Genomic DNA, 18695 nt, shown 5'->3' with positions numbered 1-18695 from the left:
TGAGTGATCATTTGTAAGAACGCAGCAAGCGTTTATTAAGATTAATCTGCCCTTATGGTCAGTACTTTATTCACATTGATTAAATAAACAAAGTGATGCCAAAGCAACTTTAAAAACATAATTCTGGACTTTAATGCAAAATAAGGAAACTTTAAGTGCTCCTGACTCCTGCTAGAATGATTTCTGTAGCCCTAAATCATGCACAGTTTAAAAAAGAAGCTTTTTGTAGCCCATCCTTGCAGATTTGTGAACCTGCAGGAGACAAATACTCACACAAACTTGCTTCCTGTGTGAAAAAAAAAAAAAAACCTGTTAGCAGAGAGGTAGAAATAAAACTGACCCTATAAGTAAACCTGCGTTTGCACTGAAAATATATAAAGTATATACTGGATTTTGGGGCTACTGAAAATTTGACAGTGCAGGACGATCGTTACTGGTGGGTTTTTGCGAATAGGGATAGATGTGGGAATTTGTTTTAACATATCTGTCACACAAAGGTAAAAGCTCATAAATACTATGGTGATGATAGGAGAGCCTGTTTTGCACTGAGCTAACTGCTTTATCCTTGTCAGATTTGATGGTACTGTTAAAACCTGGGGGGCAGCGATAGAGAAGTACTCAATAAAAAGAAAAGGAAGAGTAGAAAGGGAGAGACACTACATGGTACTGGTGGGTTGCAAATTTCAGATTGCTCATTAACAGCTGGGTTAAAGTTTTAATAAGGATGCTGGTAACAGTACGTATAACTTTACTATTAACGTTATTTTAAACTCTGACTCGATTTCAAATAAAGATTTTGTGTGTTAAAGTATTTGCCTGTTGGTATTTCTTGGCCTCTGACATCTATTCTTGGCCAGACGTTTTTAACAAAGGTTGTGGCAGTGTTGCTTGTTTAAGATAAATAAGAAATTCAAGTTTTATTACAGTACCTCTGAGGCCATTTTCATAGACATTTTAATCTGTCACAGTAGAAAAACCACACGGCTTCAGAAACATTCAGATAACGTTACCATTAGATTTCACCACAGTAACTCTGGAGAAATAAATTTGTGCAGCTATACAGTAATTATATGACATAGTTGTCATTCCTAATTGTCATCTCTGTTTCTGTTCTCCAACAGGGTGAAGGTATATAAGTCACTGACAAAACATTAGGTAATCACCACTAAAGTATCTAAATATTACAACAAATAATTACAAATCATTTTCATTTTATGTTTGTCAGTTAGTGCTGTAGTGTGTTGTCTGCTGTCATCAACCTGTTGTTTAATAACATATCTTCTTCTTTTTAATGGCAACAAACTTTATTCCTGTGATACTGAAGAAACGTTTGTTGCGTACTTTGCTTTTGTTTTCACTGATGTGTTCACTGGTTTTAATGTAATAAAGATGAGCATCAACTTCAATGGATGATTCTGACCTCTATTTTCAGGATGTTCATTAAAACTGTTTTTTACATTTTTTTTCCCACTTTACTCTCAGTGCTATTATATGTTAAGGTGGTACATATTTCTCATTCACTTGTGTTACTTTTAAATGAATAAGCCAATGTGGCTTTTCAACATTGTAGATGGTGATTCTTGTGACACTTGTTTGAAGCAAAATACGCCAGTGATGCAATAAATTAAAAGTATAACATCATACAGTAGGAGGAACTAACAGGGAGGCAGGGTTGAAGTGCTGTATTTGCATGTTGCATACACTCATAGAAAGAACCAGACTTGACAGTAGCTCATATGGTTGAAGTCTACTCACTCACAGGCATGGCTGCTCATCTCATCATTCTTCTTCTCTTCAGTGTGCTCAAAGGTTGGTCACAGGTCACCTCATGTTTCAAAGGCTAATGTCAGCAGATGATCAAATTAATGACTGTTAATAATTTTTTCAGTATGCAGTTTTATACTTATTTTATACTACAATACTGTAATGTGTCTACATGTACAAAAGAAAAGACTTCAATGATGTTTTAAATAAACATAACCATTAAAATACTTTGTTCTTCTTGTAGGAGTTCACAGCATAACTACAGTCAGTAAAGTATCAGTGAAAGCTGGAAAATCTATCTCCATCCCATGTCTCTATGAGTCCCAATACATAAACAATGTGAAGTATTTGTGTGAAGGATATTATTGGACGTACTGCAGATATGCAGTAAAAACAAACGAAGCAGACCCTTCAGGAAAATATTTAATCTCTGATGACAAAAAATTGAAAATTTTTACTGTGACTATAAACCAGCTGACAAATGAAAACACTGATTACTGGTGTGTGGTGGAGATTAATAAGGGAGAGGATTATCCACAGTATTTTCAGCTGTCAGTTACCAGAGGTATGTGACCATCGTTGTAAACATTTAAAGTGTTTGTCATTAAAAGTTAATAAAAATAGACATTAAATCTGAATTTCCAGTGGTTTATAAAATCATTTTTTTAATCCTTTTTTCTACTCATTACTTTTTAAATATTTTTTATTTATTTATTTTTTGTCCTTGAAGGTACCCCCAGTCTCTATGTTGATCATCAGAGGATTACAGGATATATAGGAGAAAGCATAATTATTAGATGTCACCACAGTAACTCTGGAGAAATGAAGTGGTGCAGGCTGGGCAGGAACTGTGTGACAGGATCATCTGGATCCATAGATGGTGCAGCAGTGACCGCTCATATGAGACACCCAAATGTTTTCACAGTGACCATGAGTGGACTAAGGTCAAAGGACAGTGGCTGGTATTGGTGTGCTGAAGGGGACATTCAGATACCAGTATATTTAAAACTGATCACTAGTGAGTACTGCAAGTTATCGACTAAACTCCATGTATATGAATTCTTTCCCTTTCTAAATTTTACTACTGTAACAGATATTAGGATGATAATTGTTACAGTACTCTAGTGATGACTGTTTTTTTTTTAAATTATAGCCTATACCCCTACTAAAACTACCAGTCGTACTACCCGCACTGCTACTACTATTCATACTGTTGCAACAATCGAACAAGGGAAAAATTCTACAGTAGGAGAAAACAAACACAGGTCAGATATTTTATATATTTATTTGCAGTATTTAGAGTAACATATTTCTTAAAACGAAATATATATTTTTTTTACATTAAACATTAAAATAAACTGAATTATATTTTCAATCTTCATGTTGCAGAGCTTCATTTGACCCAAGGATCCTCATCATCCTTCTGAGTGTGCTGACCTGGATTGTAATTGTGGTGTTGTTCATCTGGTTTATACTGAGACACGGTAAGTATTACTAAACTTGAATTTATATCCATGGTAATTTTTTCCAGAAATCTTTCATCTTTCAACTTTTACATTATTACACATTGTTACACAGTGTCAGTAACAGGAGTTTTATTTTTCTAGAGCAGAGGAAAGCAGACTCATCAGTCACACCAGTGGTAAGTTATGCTGATCTACTTCCTTGTGGGCATGGTACACAGTACTAAAAGAATAGGAGATGAAAATCGCAGTACAAAATTTTCCAACTTCAGTTTGGCAGATGTTCTAATTGTGTTTTGTTCGTCTTTAAGGTGTCCTGCATATGTGATATTTATTTTTTTCCTATATGAAGTCATTCTTTTTTGAACAAAACTCAAAACAGAGCCTATTAATCTTACAGTCATTTCTACCCTCACTTAATTTCCTTTTGCTGCTCAGCTCTCACACAGTAGCTCAGCTATGCTCCAATCCCTCCATATTGTGGCCAATCACATGCGAGGATATAGGATAATATCATTATGTGAAAAACAGAGAGGGTGAGAGACGCAACAGTCAAGTGGAGCATCCGTCTGTCCTCTCAGTAAGTGAGTGAGACAGTAGACAGCGGTGAGGAGGGCTGTGCGAAAGCAAAAACACATAAATATGCCTGACACCCGTAAACGAAGAAGCATCTGACTGCAGTTTAAAGACTTTTTTTGTCTCGGTCTTGGTCTTGGTCTTGGTCTCGTCTCAACTTGGTCTTGGTCTTGGTCTTGTCTTGGTCTCGAAACCCTCTGGTCTTGGTCTTGTCTTGGTCTCGTATTAGGCGGTCTTGACTACAAGTCTACTCTACACAGACTGTCAGTGCAAGGTCTACTCATCGGAAAATTATATTTTCTTATCCACAATTCAGCAGTTAGGCAAGATTAACTATCAGCAAAATCACATATAAATTATGATCCTGTGTTTAGCAATCACAACATACTCTTCACATTCCTGCCACACACAAATAAAAATCTACAAAGTTCAAAGCTAGATCATGTCTACACACACAAACTCTACCTGCTGCTAATGGAGAGATGCCAAACTGTGTTTCATTGTTCTTGTAACAGTGATGATAAAGGTCTATTCTATTCTATTCTACATTAGAACAGACATTTCCATTATTCAAACCACATTGCACAATTATCATATTAATTAAACTTCTATTTTAATTATATCTTTGAATAAGAATTAAAGCATATATCTGTGTATGCTTTTGATGTTAGCAAAAGCATATACAGATAAACTCTGTCATAGCACTTTGCATCACTGTAAGCATAACAAGCTGGATGTTAAGACCTTTTACCCTCTCTCAGATGTAATGAATCTCTTTCACTCCCACCTTTCTCAACACTTCTGATAATTCAGACCCTTTCTTATTCACTCAGATACTTGTATCTTGTCAACTGACAATTTTGAAAATGATGCTAAAGGGCTCTCAGTGAGAGTGAATGCCACACAAAGGGGTCCTGATCAAGGGTCTATATGAGTAAGATTTGGGAATAACACCACAGTGATGTTGTTCAGCCATTCTGTAAATTACATGTTGCTTATTCTACACAGGTGGAAGAGGAAGTAACATATTCCATTGTTGTGTACATGCAAAAACAACCACCAGAGGTATCTCTAACATATTCCAACCATATATATTTTCATTTTTATTAAATCAGTCACAACTGCAAAGGTTTCAAACTTCTTTTTTGTTCCCTTTTTCCAGGCATCATTTGCTGAAAGTGATGCTGAGAGCATGTACAGTTCTGTGTTTTACCTTAAAGAAACAAAGGGTAAATATTAAAAGACCTCAAACCAAATATACTCTGCTTCTTACTTCTTATGTTTCCTTCATTTCAAATCATTTTACTAATGTCACATTTCCCTTTTAATTTGCTTACCTTTCTTGTTTGTCATATTTCTTTCTGTTCTCCAACAGAGTAAATGAAAAGACACAGACATTATATATAGCACAGTGAAACATTATAAAATTATAGATATGTATATATTTTGCTTTTTTATCTGTATGCATATTACTGGAGTCTTTGTCAGATTACATATTTGACTGCTGTTATTATCTTGTTGTGTATTAACTTGTATGTTCTTCTCTTTAACTATTGTTTAATGAATTTCCTGCATGGCTGCATAAAAGCTTGTTGCAGTTTTTGGTTACAGCTTGTTGTCATTTTAAAGATGACTGGCATGTTCAGTGGCTTTAATGTAATTAATGAATATCATAAACACCAACATTGTCGAGAGAGGTGGGACGGAGACAGATGTCCCCCTGGATTACCTGTCATCACATCTGTGAGAGGGTAAAAGGCCTTAACATCCAGCCTTTTGTGAGTTTTCGAGTATGTGCATTTGGTAATAATAAATCATCTTTTTTCTTAATCATAAATATAATTAAGTTATGTTTAATTAATATGGTGAATGAGAAATGCGGTTTGACTAATGAAAATTATGTTAATGTCTGGATTTTGTGTTCATAGACATGATACAGCTTCGACCGTAGCAGAGAAATGTGTCACCAATCCAATATTATACATGATTCTGAATAAGAGAAATGGTATTAAGTACGATGTACTTGTTGACTAAAGAAACATTATTCATATGTGATTTTGCTGACAGTTAATTATGCTTAATTGCTTCATACTGATCAGAATATCATCAGGTATAAGTTTTTCACATATATTGAATAAGACGATATCATTTAAAATGATGATATTCCTCTGTATTTGAATTAACAAGAGATTATGTGAAAATGGATGTTCATGTGAGAATGAGCTAATGTGAAGTATACAGTATTCATCTGTGACTGATTGTTCATATGGAACAGAATTTTCTGTTAAGAATGACATAGAAGAGAACAAAATGTAATTAAGTGGTTTTATTGTTTTAAATGATGTATGTGAAAAAGTCAGAGAGAGGATGATAATGTGTAGCTGGAGATCAGTTGTTGTCAGTAAGGTCAATTTGATGTCATAATTGGTGATTATTATTGTATTCTGTTCTTGTTTATCACTGAATAAATTGCTTTAATAAAATATCCTCCATTAAAGAAGTCTAAGTTGTGGACATTCCCTTTTTAACACTTTTTGAAGCAGTAAAGGGAAAAACCTGAGTATTAATCCAGTTTAGTGTGAATCAGAATTATCATAAAAGAATCACAAAAATCTGAAAAGTCAATACCTACATTTTAAAATATTCAGTTAACAATCACTCAAAACAAATGTGACTGATTAAAAATAATACATCTGAGAAACATTTTATAGATGTGTGTTATTATCCATCTATCTTATGTATGAAATATTTCTGAGTTGTCTTATTATTTTTTGAAACCTACAGTGACTGTTTTAGTATAAGTCTGATATTTTGATGATACCTCACCTGTATGATCCACTTTAAATGCTCGAATTATTTCATAACCATATTTGTTCAAGGACTCAATGATTCAAGGAAGCTCTATTGTCATTCGCATCACATGTTTATATGAGGTAGAACAAAACTACGTACACACGGTCTCTGAGTGAAAAGAAACAGAATAAAAAAAACAGATTAAAAAAATAACAGGAAACAATAAATAACAATAAAATAACAATAAAAAACAGAAAAAACAGAATAACAAGTAATAAAGTAATACAAATAAATGGAGTGCAACAACTTGAGTACCAGTATGGAGTATAGGTATAGAAATGTAGGTATAAATACTTTAGCAGCAAAAGGGAATGATGACCAGCATTGATAAAGTGACAGTGTCAGTAAATGTCAGTAGTGATTAAGGTGCTATAATAACAGTTCTTGTCCATTATGCATTAAGAAGTTTCACAACTTTTAGAATGAAGCTGTTTCTCAGTCTGTTAGTTTTGCATTTAATGCTCCTCAGCCTCCTGCCTGAGGGGAGTGGGACAAAGAGTGAGTGTGCTGGGTGAGTGGGGTCCTTCATGATACAGGTGGCCCTCTTCCTGCATCTGGGGGTGTATATGTATGTGAAGGTTGAGAAGCTACCTCCGACAACTCTCTGTGCAGCCTTCACCACCCTCTGTAGGGCTTTCCTCTCTGCCACAGTGCAGTTTCCGTGCTACACGTTGATGCCAGAGCATAGAACACTCTCCACCGAGCTCTCAAGTCCCGCCCACCTCACCCACTGGTGAGGCTGCAGCAGAAATGTTAGCTATCTTTTTTAAGTTCACTGATATGTTCTTTGACTTTAATGTAATACAGAAAACATTATAAGCATCAACATCAATAGGTTATCCTGACCTCTAATATGAGGATGTGTGGGAACTCCTATCATATTTCTTTGTACTTTAATTTCCTGTACTATCAGTGCTGTACTATTAAATATCATGAAATTACATCATTTGCAAGTAAATGTGTGTGAATGTAAAGCAGAATAGTTCTATGAGCAACATCATAAGAGCTGTATTTATGTATTTTGTCTTTATGGTTGCTCTTTATGCTCTCTCCATTGTAGTTAATAATATATGATTTAGTTGTAGCTACTGTCATGTTTTGGGTAAATGAGTCCATATAGCTTTTAGAAAAGCTGTAGATTCTGGGTCTTACACCAGTTATATACAGCACAGTATATCAGCCATCTAATCCAACCTCTAACATGAAAAAATTTAAGGAACTAGCGGAAGTGTTGCATCTTTACTTAAATTAGGAAATAGAATCAAACTCACAAACATGTCTGCCCACCTCACTGTTCTTCTCATCTTTAGTGTACTCAAAGGTCATCACAGGAATCATTTAAATACTTCATGTTTCACACGCTACTGCCAGCAGATGACAAAACTAATGTTTATAAAAATGTGTGATGACAAACACCAAAAAACCTTCAGTGTGACTATTAAAAATTTGACATATTAGGACAGTCATTGGTGATGTGTTGTGATGAGATCAGGCTTTCTGTAAATTACATTTTCACATTCGAGACAGGAAGAGGAAGTAACACAACATAAACTGGTTTAAAGTATTCTCAGTTATCCCCAATATAATACAACTATGTCTTAGTATTTAAAAATACCAGCACACTTTCCCCCAAAGTGCAGAATAATAAAACGATTTAAAATGCCTCAAAGTGTAAAGCGTTCAATTTCTATTCTGACATAAAGGTCATTTAGTCAGTGATGTGGACAGTATGTGCAGTTATGTTTTAATCATAAATAGTAAAAGAACTAAAAACAAAACAAACTGTTTCTTCCTTCCTGTGTTTCCTTCATTTGCTTGTTGTCCTAGTTTGTCATGTTTCCATTGTGATTTAATCACCTTTTTGTTGCTTTTCCTTCCCAATTGTCATATTTGTTCTGTTCTACAACTGGGTGAAAAAAAGGTCACAGAAACACACTTTAGCTAATCACCACACTTTTTTTTTTTTTTTAATGCTAAACCTATATTTGCCTTTTTATCCGTATCTATGTTATTGGACTCTTTGTTACTCACTGCTGCAGCATGTTGTTTGCTCACATCATTTTGTAGCCTATTTTAATCTCCTTTATAACAACAACTTGTGCTTTATTCTTAAAAGCATAAGGCTTTATTGCACAGTTCTTTGTTACGTTTGGCTGTCTTTAAGATCATTGACACGATGCCTGGTTTAAATGAAATAAAGAAGCATCAAAAGCATCAACATCAATGGATAATCCTGACCTCTAGTTTCAGGATTTGTGAGAACTCACAGCACATATTAAACATTTTTATTTTATGCTTTCATTTCATGTACTGTCAGTGTTATTCAGTATTATGGGAATGCATATTAATGTTTACTTGTAGCAATAAGTAAATGAGTCCATAAAGTTGTCAAGTAGTGGTCGGGTGACCGCGGAGATTGGCTTTAAGAGTAAGATCCACCCACCTGTTCTTCGCTTAGACGTCGTTACTTTCGTGTCAGGAGCTCCGATACCTTCTGATCGTCAGCCTTCCTTCACCTTAAGTTCCGTAAGTGCTGTGTGTCTTTGCACTCTGCGTGTTCCCGCTCCGTTCATAACATCGATTTCTGTCCGAATCCGCGGTTTGCGCTCTTGGTGTTACTAAATTGAACTGCGTGGATCTTCCAGGTCTTTGCCGCGTTTGGGTCTACTCAGCACGCAACACGGGCGCATCTATTTAGTAATCCGTGCTTCCCCGTACTGACAAAAGCTTTTAAATGTTGTCGATGGTAATTTCTATACCTACTCTACAGCAAAAGATAAAACAAAAATAGAAAATAACACCTGATAGTAGGTGAAACAAGAGGAAGGAAGGATTGTTACATTTGCATGTTGCATAAATTCAAAAATAGATCCAGACTTGACTGTGTCTGATTCCACTCACTCACAGGCATGGCTGCTCATCTCATCGTTCTTTTCCTCTTCAGTGTGCTAAAAGGTTGGTGACATGAATCATTTAAATACCTCATGTTTCAAAGGTTAATGTCAGCAGATGTAAAAGTGAATGACTGTTCATTTTTTTTTGCATTATTTAATTTTATGCTTGACATTACTATAATTTATCAACATGTGCAAGATAAGTGAAAGAAGAATGTATTAAGTAAACATAACCATCAAAACACTTTGTTCTTGTTGCAGGAGTTCACAGCATAACTACTGTCAGTAAAGTATCAGTGAAAGCTGGGAACTCTATCTCCATCCCATGTCTCTATCACTACCAATACACAGACCATGTGAAGTACTTGTGTAAAGGATATTTTTGGCCGTCCTGCAGACATGCAGTGAAAACAAATGAAGCAGACCCTTCAGGAAAATATTTAATCTCTGATGACAAAAAACAGCAAATTTTCACTGTGACTATAAACCGTCTGACAAATCAAAACACTCATTACTGGTGTGGACTGGAGAATAGAGCACTAGATAATGGAGTGTATTTTCAGCTTTTAGTCACCAATGGTAAGTGCCTATTTTTATAGGCCAATTTTTTTCTGAGAAAATGAGGGTTTTCCTTGGAATATTTTTAACAGTGACTGAATGTGCTTTTATTTGTCATTTAAACCTAATGAGAATTGATATGAAGTCAGAATTACCATTTTTTTTTTTCAAATAATCTATTGTTTCCATTTTTGTATTCATTTTACCTGAAGGTACTCCAAGTCTCTATGTTGATCATCAGAGGATTACAGGATATATTGGAGAAAACATAACCATCAGATGTCACCACAGTAACTCTGGAGAAATGAAGTGGTGCAGGCTGGGCAGGAACTGTGTGACAGGATCATCTGGATCTATAGATGGAACAACAGTGACCGCTCATATGAGCGAACCAAATGTTTTCACAGTGACCATGAGTGGACTAAAGTCAGAGAACAGTGGCTGGTATTGGTGTGCTAAAGGTGACATTCAGATACCAGTATATTTAACTGTTACTGAGAACACTAGTAAGTACTGCAAGTGATTATAAATTCTACATGTATGTGAATTCCATCCATTGTAAATGTTAGTACTCTAAGAGATATTAAGATAGTCATTGTTACAGTACTCTACTGATGATGTTCTTTTTTGAATTATAGCCACTACCCCTACTACTATCAGTATTATTTCTCACGCTGTTGCTGGAAATGGAAAAATTAGTACAATGGAGCAATGGAATAATTTTACAATTGTAGAAAATAAACAACACAGGTGAGATTATTGTTATTTTTTTTATATGCAGCATTTAGTAATACTGTACTTTTTAATGGAGTCTGTATAATGATTTTTTTATTTTGTTTTTTTCTTTTTTTACTGACTAAATAAAGCTAATTATCTGTTTTCAAACTGCATGTTGCAGAGCTTCATTTCCCCCAAAGATCCTCATCATCCCTCTGAGTGTTTTGATTGTGATCGTAATTGTGGTGCTGTTCATCTGGTTTATACTGAGACACAGTAAGTCTCACTGAACTTTGATTTAGATTTGTGGAAAATGTACTAGGAAATCTTTAAAATTAAATTAATATTTAGGTTATTCTGCATCGTACACACAGTTAATAACAGCAGTTTTATTTTACTAGAACAGAGCAAAGCAGAATCATCAGTCACAGCAATTGTAAGTTATACTGACTGTCCCCCCGCCCCTTGTGGGCATGGTACATCACAGGGCAAACTTTCATAATGACAGTTTACGGATGTTTTACTTGTGTTATGTTCTTCAATCCAGGTTGGACAGGAAGTAACATACTCTGAAGTTAGAACCAAGAAAAAATGTTCACCCAAGGTAACCAACTGCAGTACTATGAAGACATTAAGTGTACAATTTTCAGTGAACATACTGGTTAATTTCTACTATGTTTGATAAAATGAATCCTTATACGGAAACTATTCTTGTGTGTTTTTTATGACTTGAACTATGTTTTGTACTTCAATGCAGGCTGGAGACAAAGTAACATACTCTGAAGTCAGACCCAAGAAAAAACGTTTACCCAAGGTAACCAACTACAGCAGTATCAAGCAATTAAATTTAAGAATTTTCAGTAAACATATCGGTCATCTGACAGTACATTAGATGTGTAATCTATTACAGATTCATTTCTAATATGTCTGAGAAAAATCAATCCTCATAGGGTAAACTGTTCTTGTGTGTTTTTATAACTTGAAAAATACAACGGCAGCTATCAGAAGTAATTAGATCATGAGTCACAAAGCTGTATTTTGCTTCTGATAAGTCAAACTTTTATCTCTTTTAATTTTTTTAAATACTGATATTTTGTCAACAACACTGACACCCTGCACTTACAAAAGTGAGAGTGCTACAGTTGCAGAAAAGTCTCCAGTCATGGAAATGTGGGGAAAAATCACCTGAGGTAACCCTAACATAGTACAAATACATGTTTATATTTAGGAATACAAGCAGGATTCTTTTTTTTTTCTTAAAGCACAGCAGAAGTGTAAAGTGCTCAGCTTCTGCTTTTCATTTTTCAGAGTTCATTTGCTGAAAGTGACATGGAACTCGTGCACAGTTCTGTTGTTGAGAAACAGCGTAATAAAAGGGTAAATATTAAAAGACCAGAAACCAACCACACACTGTTTCTCACTTCCTTTGTTTCCTTTTAATTTGGTCACATTTTTCTTTGCTTTTTCTTCCTAATTGTCACATTTGTTTCTGTTCCCCAACAGGCTGAAGGAAAAGAAACAGAAGTTACATACAGCACATTAGCTAATCTCTACTGAAATGCTTTGACATTTTGCAATCTTAACTTTCTCTGTACCTATGTTACTGGAGTCCTTATGAGATAAATGACATAATGTGTTATCTGATGTCATCAACATGTTATGTAGTAAATATTTTCTTCATTGTTCAAATATTTTGTAAAAAACTATTCCTGCATAGTTGTTGTGACGGGCTGGGTATTATATCATTATTAAAGATATGTTTAGTTCTTGTTGTTGCTATTGGGAGTGAGGGTTTGAGTTTCCGTGTATTTTGACATTCCTTAATGTTAAGTTCATCTAGTTATCTTAAAGCTCCTAAGTTGCTCAGTGTTTAGTCCTTTGTCTATTAGGTCCTTTTGTGTCATCACCCCTTGTGTTTTAGTCTCCCTTGTTGGTTCATGTTGTCAAGTTGGCATCATGTCTGCGTCCCATCATGTTTCCTGTTTATTTTGAAAATCTTGTTTCCATGTTCAGTTTACACTTCCCCTGTGGTGTTATTATGGTCTGTTCTGTCAGCTGTTTGCTCGTATGTGTATTTTAGTCTGTGTGTGTTCTTTCAGTCTTCGTCAGATCGTCTGTGTTACCACCCATCTCATCTTGTCAAGGTTTTTTCATGATTCTTTGTTCTGGGCATGTTACGTTTCTAGTTCATGTTTTTTGATGTCATAGTTCCTCTCATGCTCCAGTGCAAAATCATGTTCATAGTTGTTCATAGTCTACCGTTCCCAGTTTAGGATTTAGTTTAGTTTTCACTATGTTGCCTTGTTGTTTCACATCGTGGGCCATCTGACCTCAGGAAATCACATGATAGGGTGGGGCTAGGTTTCACAATGAGCTCACCCGAAACCCTGGCTGACTGTGACTTACACCCGTTTTCACACCTTGGCTCATGTGATTAGGTAGAGGATCATTAGGGGGTCCTTTTGTCCCTCTAGGGGGGTTACTCCCACAGGGCTTAAATCTGGGACTCTCCACCATTTGACCCTAGAACTGAAGAAGCTTCTTGGATGAGAGGTGAAACCTCTTCAAGCAAATTAAAGAAGTCCAGACGTATATGTGCTATAATGAGTAAAACAAACAAGCCATACGTTTCAGGAAAGTATTCGATTTCTAATAAAAAAAAATTACAGCACATTATGCTATGCAGTTGAGATTTATGAAGGGGTTATGTTTAAAATAAACAAATGTATCTTTATGACTCTGCCTATTTGTACCCATATTGTCATCAATCCAGTCCGTTTTAGTCACTTCAAGTAAGTTTACAGAACTGTGATGTTATATTTCTTACAATTTCTGCTGTCCTCTTGGCTAGATCTCTCTTGAAAAACACATTTTTAATGTCAATGACACTTTTTACCGAGATATAAAAGCCGCTTTGACAAAAACTGATTGCAGCAGCTGATAGGAGCTTCTAAGCTGCCTGTGAAAGCAGCACCGTGCAGAGAAAAAGGAGGGGAGGTGTTTGTGGTGAAAGACTCCTGGGCTTAGGTGGAAGACCACACAGGACTAGCCAAAAGCTGACTGGCCAGGGGAAGTGTCCACTTCCCAGAAGTCCTTCCATCCATCCATCCATTCGCTTATCCTTTTCAGGGTCGCGGGGGGCGCTGGAGCCTATCCCAGCTGTCATAGGGCGAGAGGCGGGGTACGCCCTGGACAGGTCGCCAGTCTGTCGCAGGGCTAACACACAGAGACAGACAACCGTTCGCACTCACATTCACTTGCACATTTTACACCTAGTGGCAATTTGGATTATCCAATTAACCTATCCCCACAAGCTGTATGTCTTTGGACGGTGGGAGGAAGCCGGAGTACCCGGAGAGAACCCACGCAAACACGGGGAGAAATGCAAACTCCACACAGAAAGACCACGGCCTGATGGTGGAATTGAACTCAGGACCTTCTTGCTGTGCGGCAACAGTGCTAACCACCGTGCCACCGTGCTGCCCAGAAGTCCTTACTTTATTTAATTTATTATACTAAAAGTTTTCATTGGACTTGCTGTATCAGCTCCCTGGTATCTGTGTAATTTAAACAGCAGCCCAAATTCTATGATGAAATTAATGCAATTTAAACAATTTATGACCATTAAAATAACAAGAAGGCTAATTTATAGATACAAGTACACAGCTAAAGCCAAACTCTCATTTTTGTGTGGTGTGACAGTATATTTTTCAGTGATTTTATGCACAGCTGAAGGGTCTACAATGTACACCATCCTCATAGTTCTCCAAAAGGTGGCAGCATTTCTACCCCCTGAAAGCTGAATACTTGTGTTGCTTTAACAGGTTTCAAGGGGAGTCACAGTCGGTCATATTTAACAAGTTTTATTACCTATTCATTAGTCTGTTTATCCACTGGTTTTTGGTCTATAGGGAAACAGGTTGTATAATTGTGCTTTCTCATAAAAACAAATGCTTATTTAGTTCTGGTTATGTTCAGCTTTACTTATTTTTTTATTATGATACAGAGAGGGCGAGAGTGAGGTGCAGGGAGGATCCGGGTGGAGATGTGAATAGTAATGAAATGGAGAATCTCCTACAGTTTTCCAGGCTCAGCAGCCTCTTCCACTCTCATCTCACCAGAACGTTCCCTATTCCTGGAAAACCAGCTCCAGCAGCATCTTCTTCTTCTTTCCTTTCTCTTTTTCTTCTACTTTGTCATTTGTCTTTTATACATTTTCTTCTTTCTCTACACTTTCCTGGTCTTCTTTTGGTTTTTCCTCTTTCTCGCTTGACTTCCTCTTGAAAAAGCTGGATCCTTTTGTCTTTTGCTTTTCTTGCACCTGCAACTCATCGTTTTTCATCTCCAGTGTGTTTTTTTTCTTTGAGATTTTCAGTGTCTGCTTGGATCTTCTCAAATTTTTCCTGCAGTTTATTAAACTTTTCATCCTCTTCTTTGCTCTTTTGTTCAAGTTCCTCTTGTTTCTGCTTTTTCTGATCCTCCTGGATTTCCCTGTTTCTGCTCTGCAGTTCTTTGTGAATCCTCTCAAATTCTTCATATTTTTCAGGTGTTGGATCTTCTCCTGAAGCTGATTGTGGAATATCTATGACTGCCTTACAGTACACAGTCTACAAGACTTCTTTATTACAAGAATGAAAAAATATGTCAATGATCTTGAAAAAAGAAGGAACAAATACAGCTCTATGCTTCTCTGAATAAATTTGCAGCCATGCAGGAATTAACTTGTTTACAAAAGAGTTAAAAGGATTAAGGTTAAAAGTTACTACATAACAAGTGAATGAAGAAGATAAAAGAGCAGCAAATACAAATACTGCAGTAATAAAAGGTACAGAAAAACGTGATACAGCTCCAAGAAAAGTTTTAACATTAAAACATTTCAGCTAATGTGCTGTATGTAACTTCCGCAGCTTTTCTGTCACCCTGTTGAGAACAGAAGCAAATGATAATTAGAAAGAAAACGCAAAATGTGACCAAATTCCAAGTGAAACGTGTCATATCAGGACAACAAGTAAAATGATTTGAAATAAAGGAAATATAGCGAGTGAGATACAGTGTGTGTTTGGTTTCAAATCATTTAATATTGACCCTTTCTGTACACTTTTTCTTAATAACTGAACTGTAAATGATTTCCACATCACTTTCAGCAGATGAACTCTGGAAGAGAAGAAATATAGAAATTGGACACTTTACAGTTCTGCTGTGCTTTAACAAAAAAATTTATTAAACTCTACTTATATTCTCAAGTGTAAATGTGTAGTTGTAGTATGTTAGGGTGACCTCAGGTGATATTTCTCCTACATTTACAAATCTGGTGTGTACTTCTCTACTATTCTAGTACTCTCACTAGTCTAAGTGCCAGCTATCAGTGTTGTTGACAAAATACCAGTATTTAAATGAAAGAGAAGGGGTAGATGTTTGAATCTTCGGAAGCAAAATACAGCTTTGTGACTCATGATCTAATTTCTTCTGACAGCTGCCGTTGTATTTTTCAAGTTATAAAAACACACAAGAACAGTTTACCCTATGAGGATTGATTTTTCTCAGACATATTAGAAATGAATCTGTAATAGATTACACCTCCAATGTACTCTCAGATGACCGGTATGTTTCCTGAAAATTCTTAGATTCGAATTGCTTGATACTGCTGTGGTTGGTTACCTTGGGTGAACGTTTTTTCTTGGGTCTGACTTCAGAGTATGTTACTTCATCTCCACCCTACATTGAAGAATAAAACACAGTTCAAACATCTGCCAAACTGCCCACATAGAAATATATCAGTACAACTTACCATTGCTGTGGCTGATGATTCTGCTTTGTTCTGCTCTAATAAAACAAAATGACTGTTACTGATTCTTTGTAACAATGAACAATAACTTAAATATTGAATTATTTCTAAAGATTTGCAAATAAATTTGAAATGGATTTTAATCAAATTTCTAATAGACTTACTGTGTCTCATTATAAACCAGATGAACAGCATCACAATTACAATCAAGGTCAACACACTCAGAGGGATGATGAGGATCTTTGGGTCAAATGAAGCTCTGCGAAATGCAGTTTATAAACATAATTTAGTTCAATAAGTAATAATAGTATCTGTAAAAATGTTTATACAATCTTTCTTACACAAAACATTTACCACTAAATACTGCATAAAAATATAAAGAAACGAAGAAAAAATTATGTGACCTGTGTTCTTTATTTTCTTCTACTGTAGTAATTGTTCCACTTCCAGCAACAGTATGAGTAGTACTACTGCCAGTAGCAGTAGTAGGGGTTGTGGCTATATTTCAATTAAGAACATCATCAGTAGTGTACTGTAACGATTATCATCCTAATACCTCTTACAGTTCTAACATTTACAATATGTACAATTCATGTAAAAATTTTACATTTATTATTACCTGCAGTAGTAGTACTAGTAATCGGCTTCTCTGTAACAGTTAAATATACTGGTATCTGAATGTCACCTTTAGCACACCAATACCAGCCACTGTCCTTCGTCCTTAGTCCACTCATGGTCACTGTGAAAACATTTGGGTCTCTCATGTGAGCGGTCACTGTTGTTCCATCTGTGGATCCAGATGATCCTGTCACACAGTTCCTGCCCAGCCTGCACCACTTCATTTCTCCAGAGTTACTGTGGTGACATCTAATAGTTATGCTTTCTCCAATATATCCTGTAATCCTCTGATGATCGACATAGAGACTCGGAGTGCCTTCAGGTAAAACAAATAAAAAACAAACAGGTTTTAAAAAGTGCTCAATAAAAAAATTCATTGGTAATTCAGACTTCATATCTAATGAATGAATGACAAATAAGAGCACATTCAGTCTTTGTGAAAAATTTACATGTTGTTTTTTTTCTGAAGGAAATAATAAACTATTTGAAATGTGCATGAAAATAAGCACTTACCACTGATAACTGACAGCTGAAAATACTGTCCATGATCTGGTCCATTATTAATCTCCACCGCACACCAGTAATAAGTGTTTTTAACTGTCAGCTTGTTTATAGTAATGGTGAAAATGTTCTGCTTTTTGTCATCAGAGATTGAATATTTTCCTGAAGGGTCTGGTTTGTTTGTTTTTACTGCATCGCTGCAGTACGTCCAATAATATCCTTCACACAAGTACTTCACATGGTTTTTGTATTGGGACTCATATAGACATGGGATGGAGATAGATTTTCCAGCTTTCACTGATACTTTACTGACTGTAGTTATGCTGTGAACTCCTGCAACAAGAACAAATAAAGTATTTGAATGCTTCTGTTTACTTAAAACATTCTTCGTTCACTTGTCTCTTGTACATGTGGACACTTTAAAGTATTGTAAAGTACAAAAGTGAATAATGCAAAATTTATTAATAGTCATTAATTTAATAATCTGCTGATATTCGCCTTTGAAACATGAGGTATTTAAATGACTCCTGTGACCAACCTTTAAGCACACTGAAGAGGAGAAGAACAATGAGATGAGCAGCCATGCCTGTGAGTGAGAAGAATTAAAACCCATGAACCACAGTCAAGTCTGGTTCTATTTTTGAATTCATGCAACGTGCAAATGCAACACTTCAAACTTGCCTTCCTCCTAGTTCCACTACTAAAAGCTGTTTTGTTTTTTTTTCTGATGTAGACAAGTAGTGATGGGTCCTGCAACACTGACGTACCGACGCATGTATCAAGCTCACCTAGCGATGCCTGTATCGGTGCGTGCGTTGCTTTAAGAAAAAGTCACGTGATCGATACAGCTGCTGTATCGCTCATTGCCAACGCACCAAACTGTGTTTAAAAGGTACCGCATCCGCATCTGCCAACGGAATGAGTCGCCACCAAAAAAACCCACAAAATTACTCTCGCAAAGATTAA

At 35.9% G+C, this 18695-nt stretch overlaps 3 protein-coding genes and 1 long non-coding RNA gene across 8 annotated transcripts; 2 read left to right on the top strand and 2 right to left on the bottom strand.

The window, feature by feature from the left end:
• The first annotated feature begins 1680 nt into the window (after positions 1-1680).
• Positions 1681-6274, top strand: LOC120443438 (polymeric immunoglobulin receptor-like). 3 transcript variants are annotated; one of them, XM_039622142.1, is made up of 9 exons: positions 1681-1809; positions 2009-2329; positions 2495-2782; positions 2918-3029; positions 3154-3248; positions 3372-3406; positions 4812-4868; positions 4966-5032; positions 5179-6274. In XM_039622142.1, exons 1-9 carry the CDS (start codon positions 1737-1739, stop codon positions 5181-5183), a joined length of 1053 nt encoding a protein of 350 aa, XP_039478076.1. In that variant the 5' UTR covers positions 1681-1736; the 3' UTR covers positions 5184-6274. The 3 variants fall into 3 exon arrangements, with proteins under 3 accessions (XP_039478076.1, XP_039478077.1, XP_039478075.1); XM_039622143.1 differs by having other exon boundaries at positions 3377-3406; positions 4966-6274; XM_039622141.1 differs by having other exon boundaries at positions 4966-6274.
• Positions 6275-9081: 2807 nt separating this feature from the next.
• On the top strand, positions 9082-13238 carry LOC120443437 (polymeric immunoglobulin receptor-like). Of its 3 annotated transcripts, none has more exons than XM_039622138.1 (11): positions 9087-9182; positions 9564-9611; positions 9812-10129; positions 10321-10614; positions 10747-10858; positions 11007-11101; positions 11227-11261; positions 11373-11429; positions 11583-11639; positions 12134-12202; positions 12329-13238. In XM_039622138.1, exons 2-11 carry the CDS (start codon positions 9566-9568, stop codon positions 12380-12382), a joined length of 1137 nt encoding a protein of 378 aa, XP_039478072.1. In that variant the 5' UTR covers positions 9087-9182; positions 9564-9565; the 3' UTR covers positions 12383-13238. The 3 variants fall into 3 exon arrangements, with proteins under 3 accessions (XP_039478074.1, XP_039478072.1, XP_039478073.1); XM_039622139.1 differs by lacking the exon at positions 9087-9182 and adding an exon at positions 9203-9402; XM_039622140.1 differs by lacking the exon at positions 9812-10129 and having other exon boundaries at positions 9082-9182.
• Positions 13239-16489: 3251 nt separating this feature from the next.
• On the bottom strand, positions 16490-17110 carry LOC120443439. Its single transcript, XR_005615431.1, has 4 exons — positions 17015-17110; positions 16775-16869; positions 16614-16648; positions 16490-16540 (listed from the first exon to the last, which is right to left on the bottom strand). It is a non-coding gene; the product is annotated as an uncharacterized LOC120443439 (long non-coding RNA).
• A 59-nt stretch (positions 17111-17169) lies between these two features.
• Positions 17170-18313, bottom strand: LOC120443285 (CMRF35-like molecule 5). Its single transcript, XM_039621612.1, has 4 exons — positions 18268-18313; positions 17742-18062; positions 17230-17544; positions 17170-17177 (listed from the first exon to the last, which is right to left on the bottom strand). Exons 1-4 carry the CDS (start codon positions 18311-18313, stop codon positions 17170-17172), a joined length of 690 nt encoding a protein of 229 aa, XP_039477546.1.
• Between the last annotated feature and the right edge of the window lie 382 nt (positions 18314-18695).

Source organism: Oreochromis aureus, linkage group 13, assembly GCF_013358895.1.
Source record: "Oreochromis aureus strain Israel breed Guangdong linkage group 13, ZZ_aureus, whole genome shotgun sequence".
NCBI classification, from domain to species: Eukaryota; Metazoa; Chordata; class Actinopteri; order Cichliformes; family Cichlidae; genus Oreochromis; species Oreochromis aureus.
This window is presented reverse-complemented; position numbering and strand designations above follow the sequence as displayed.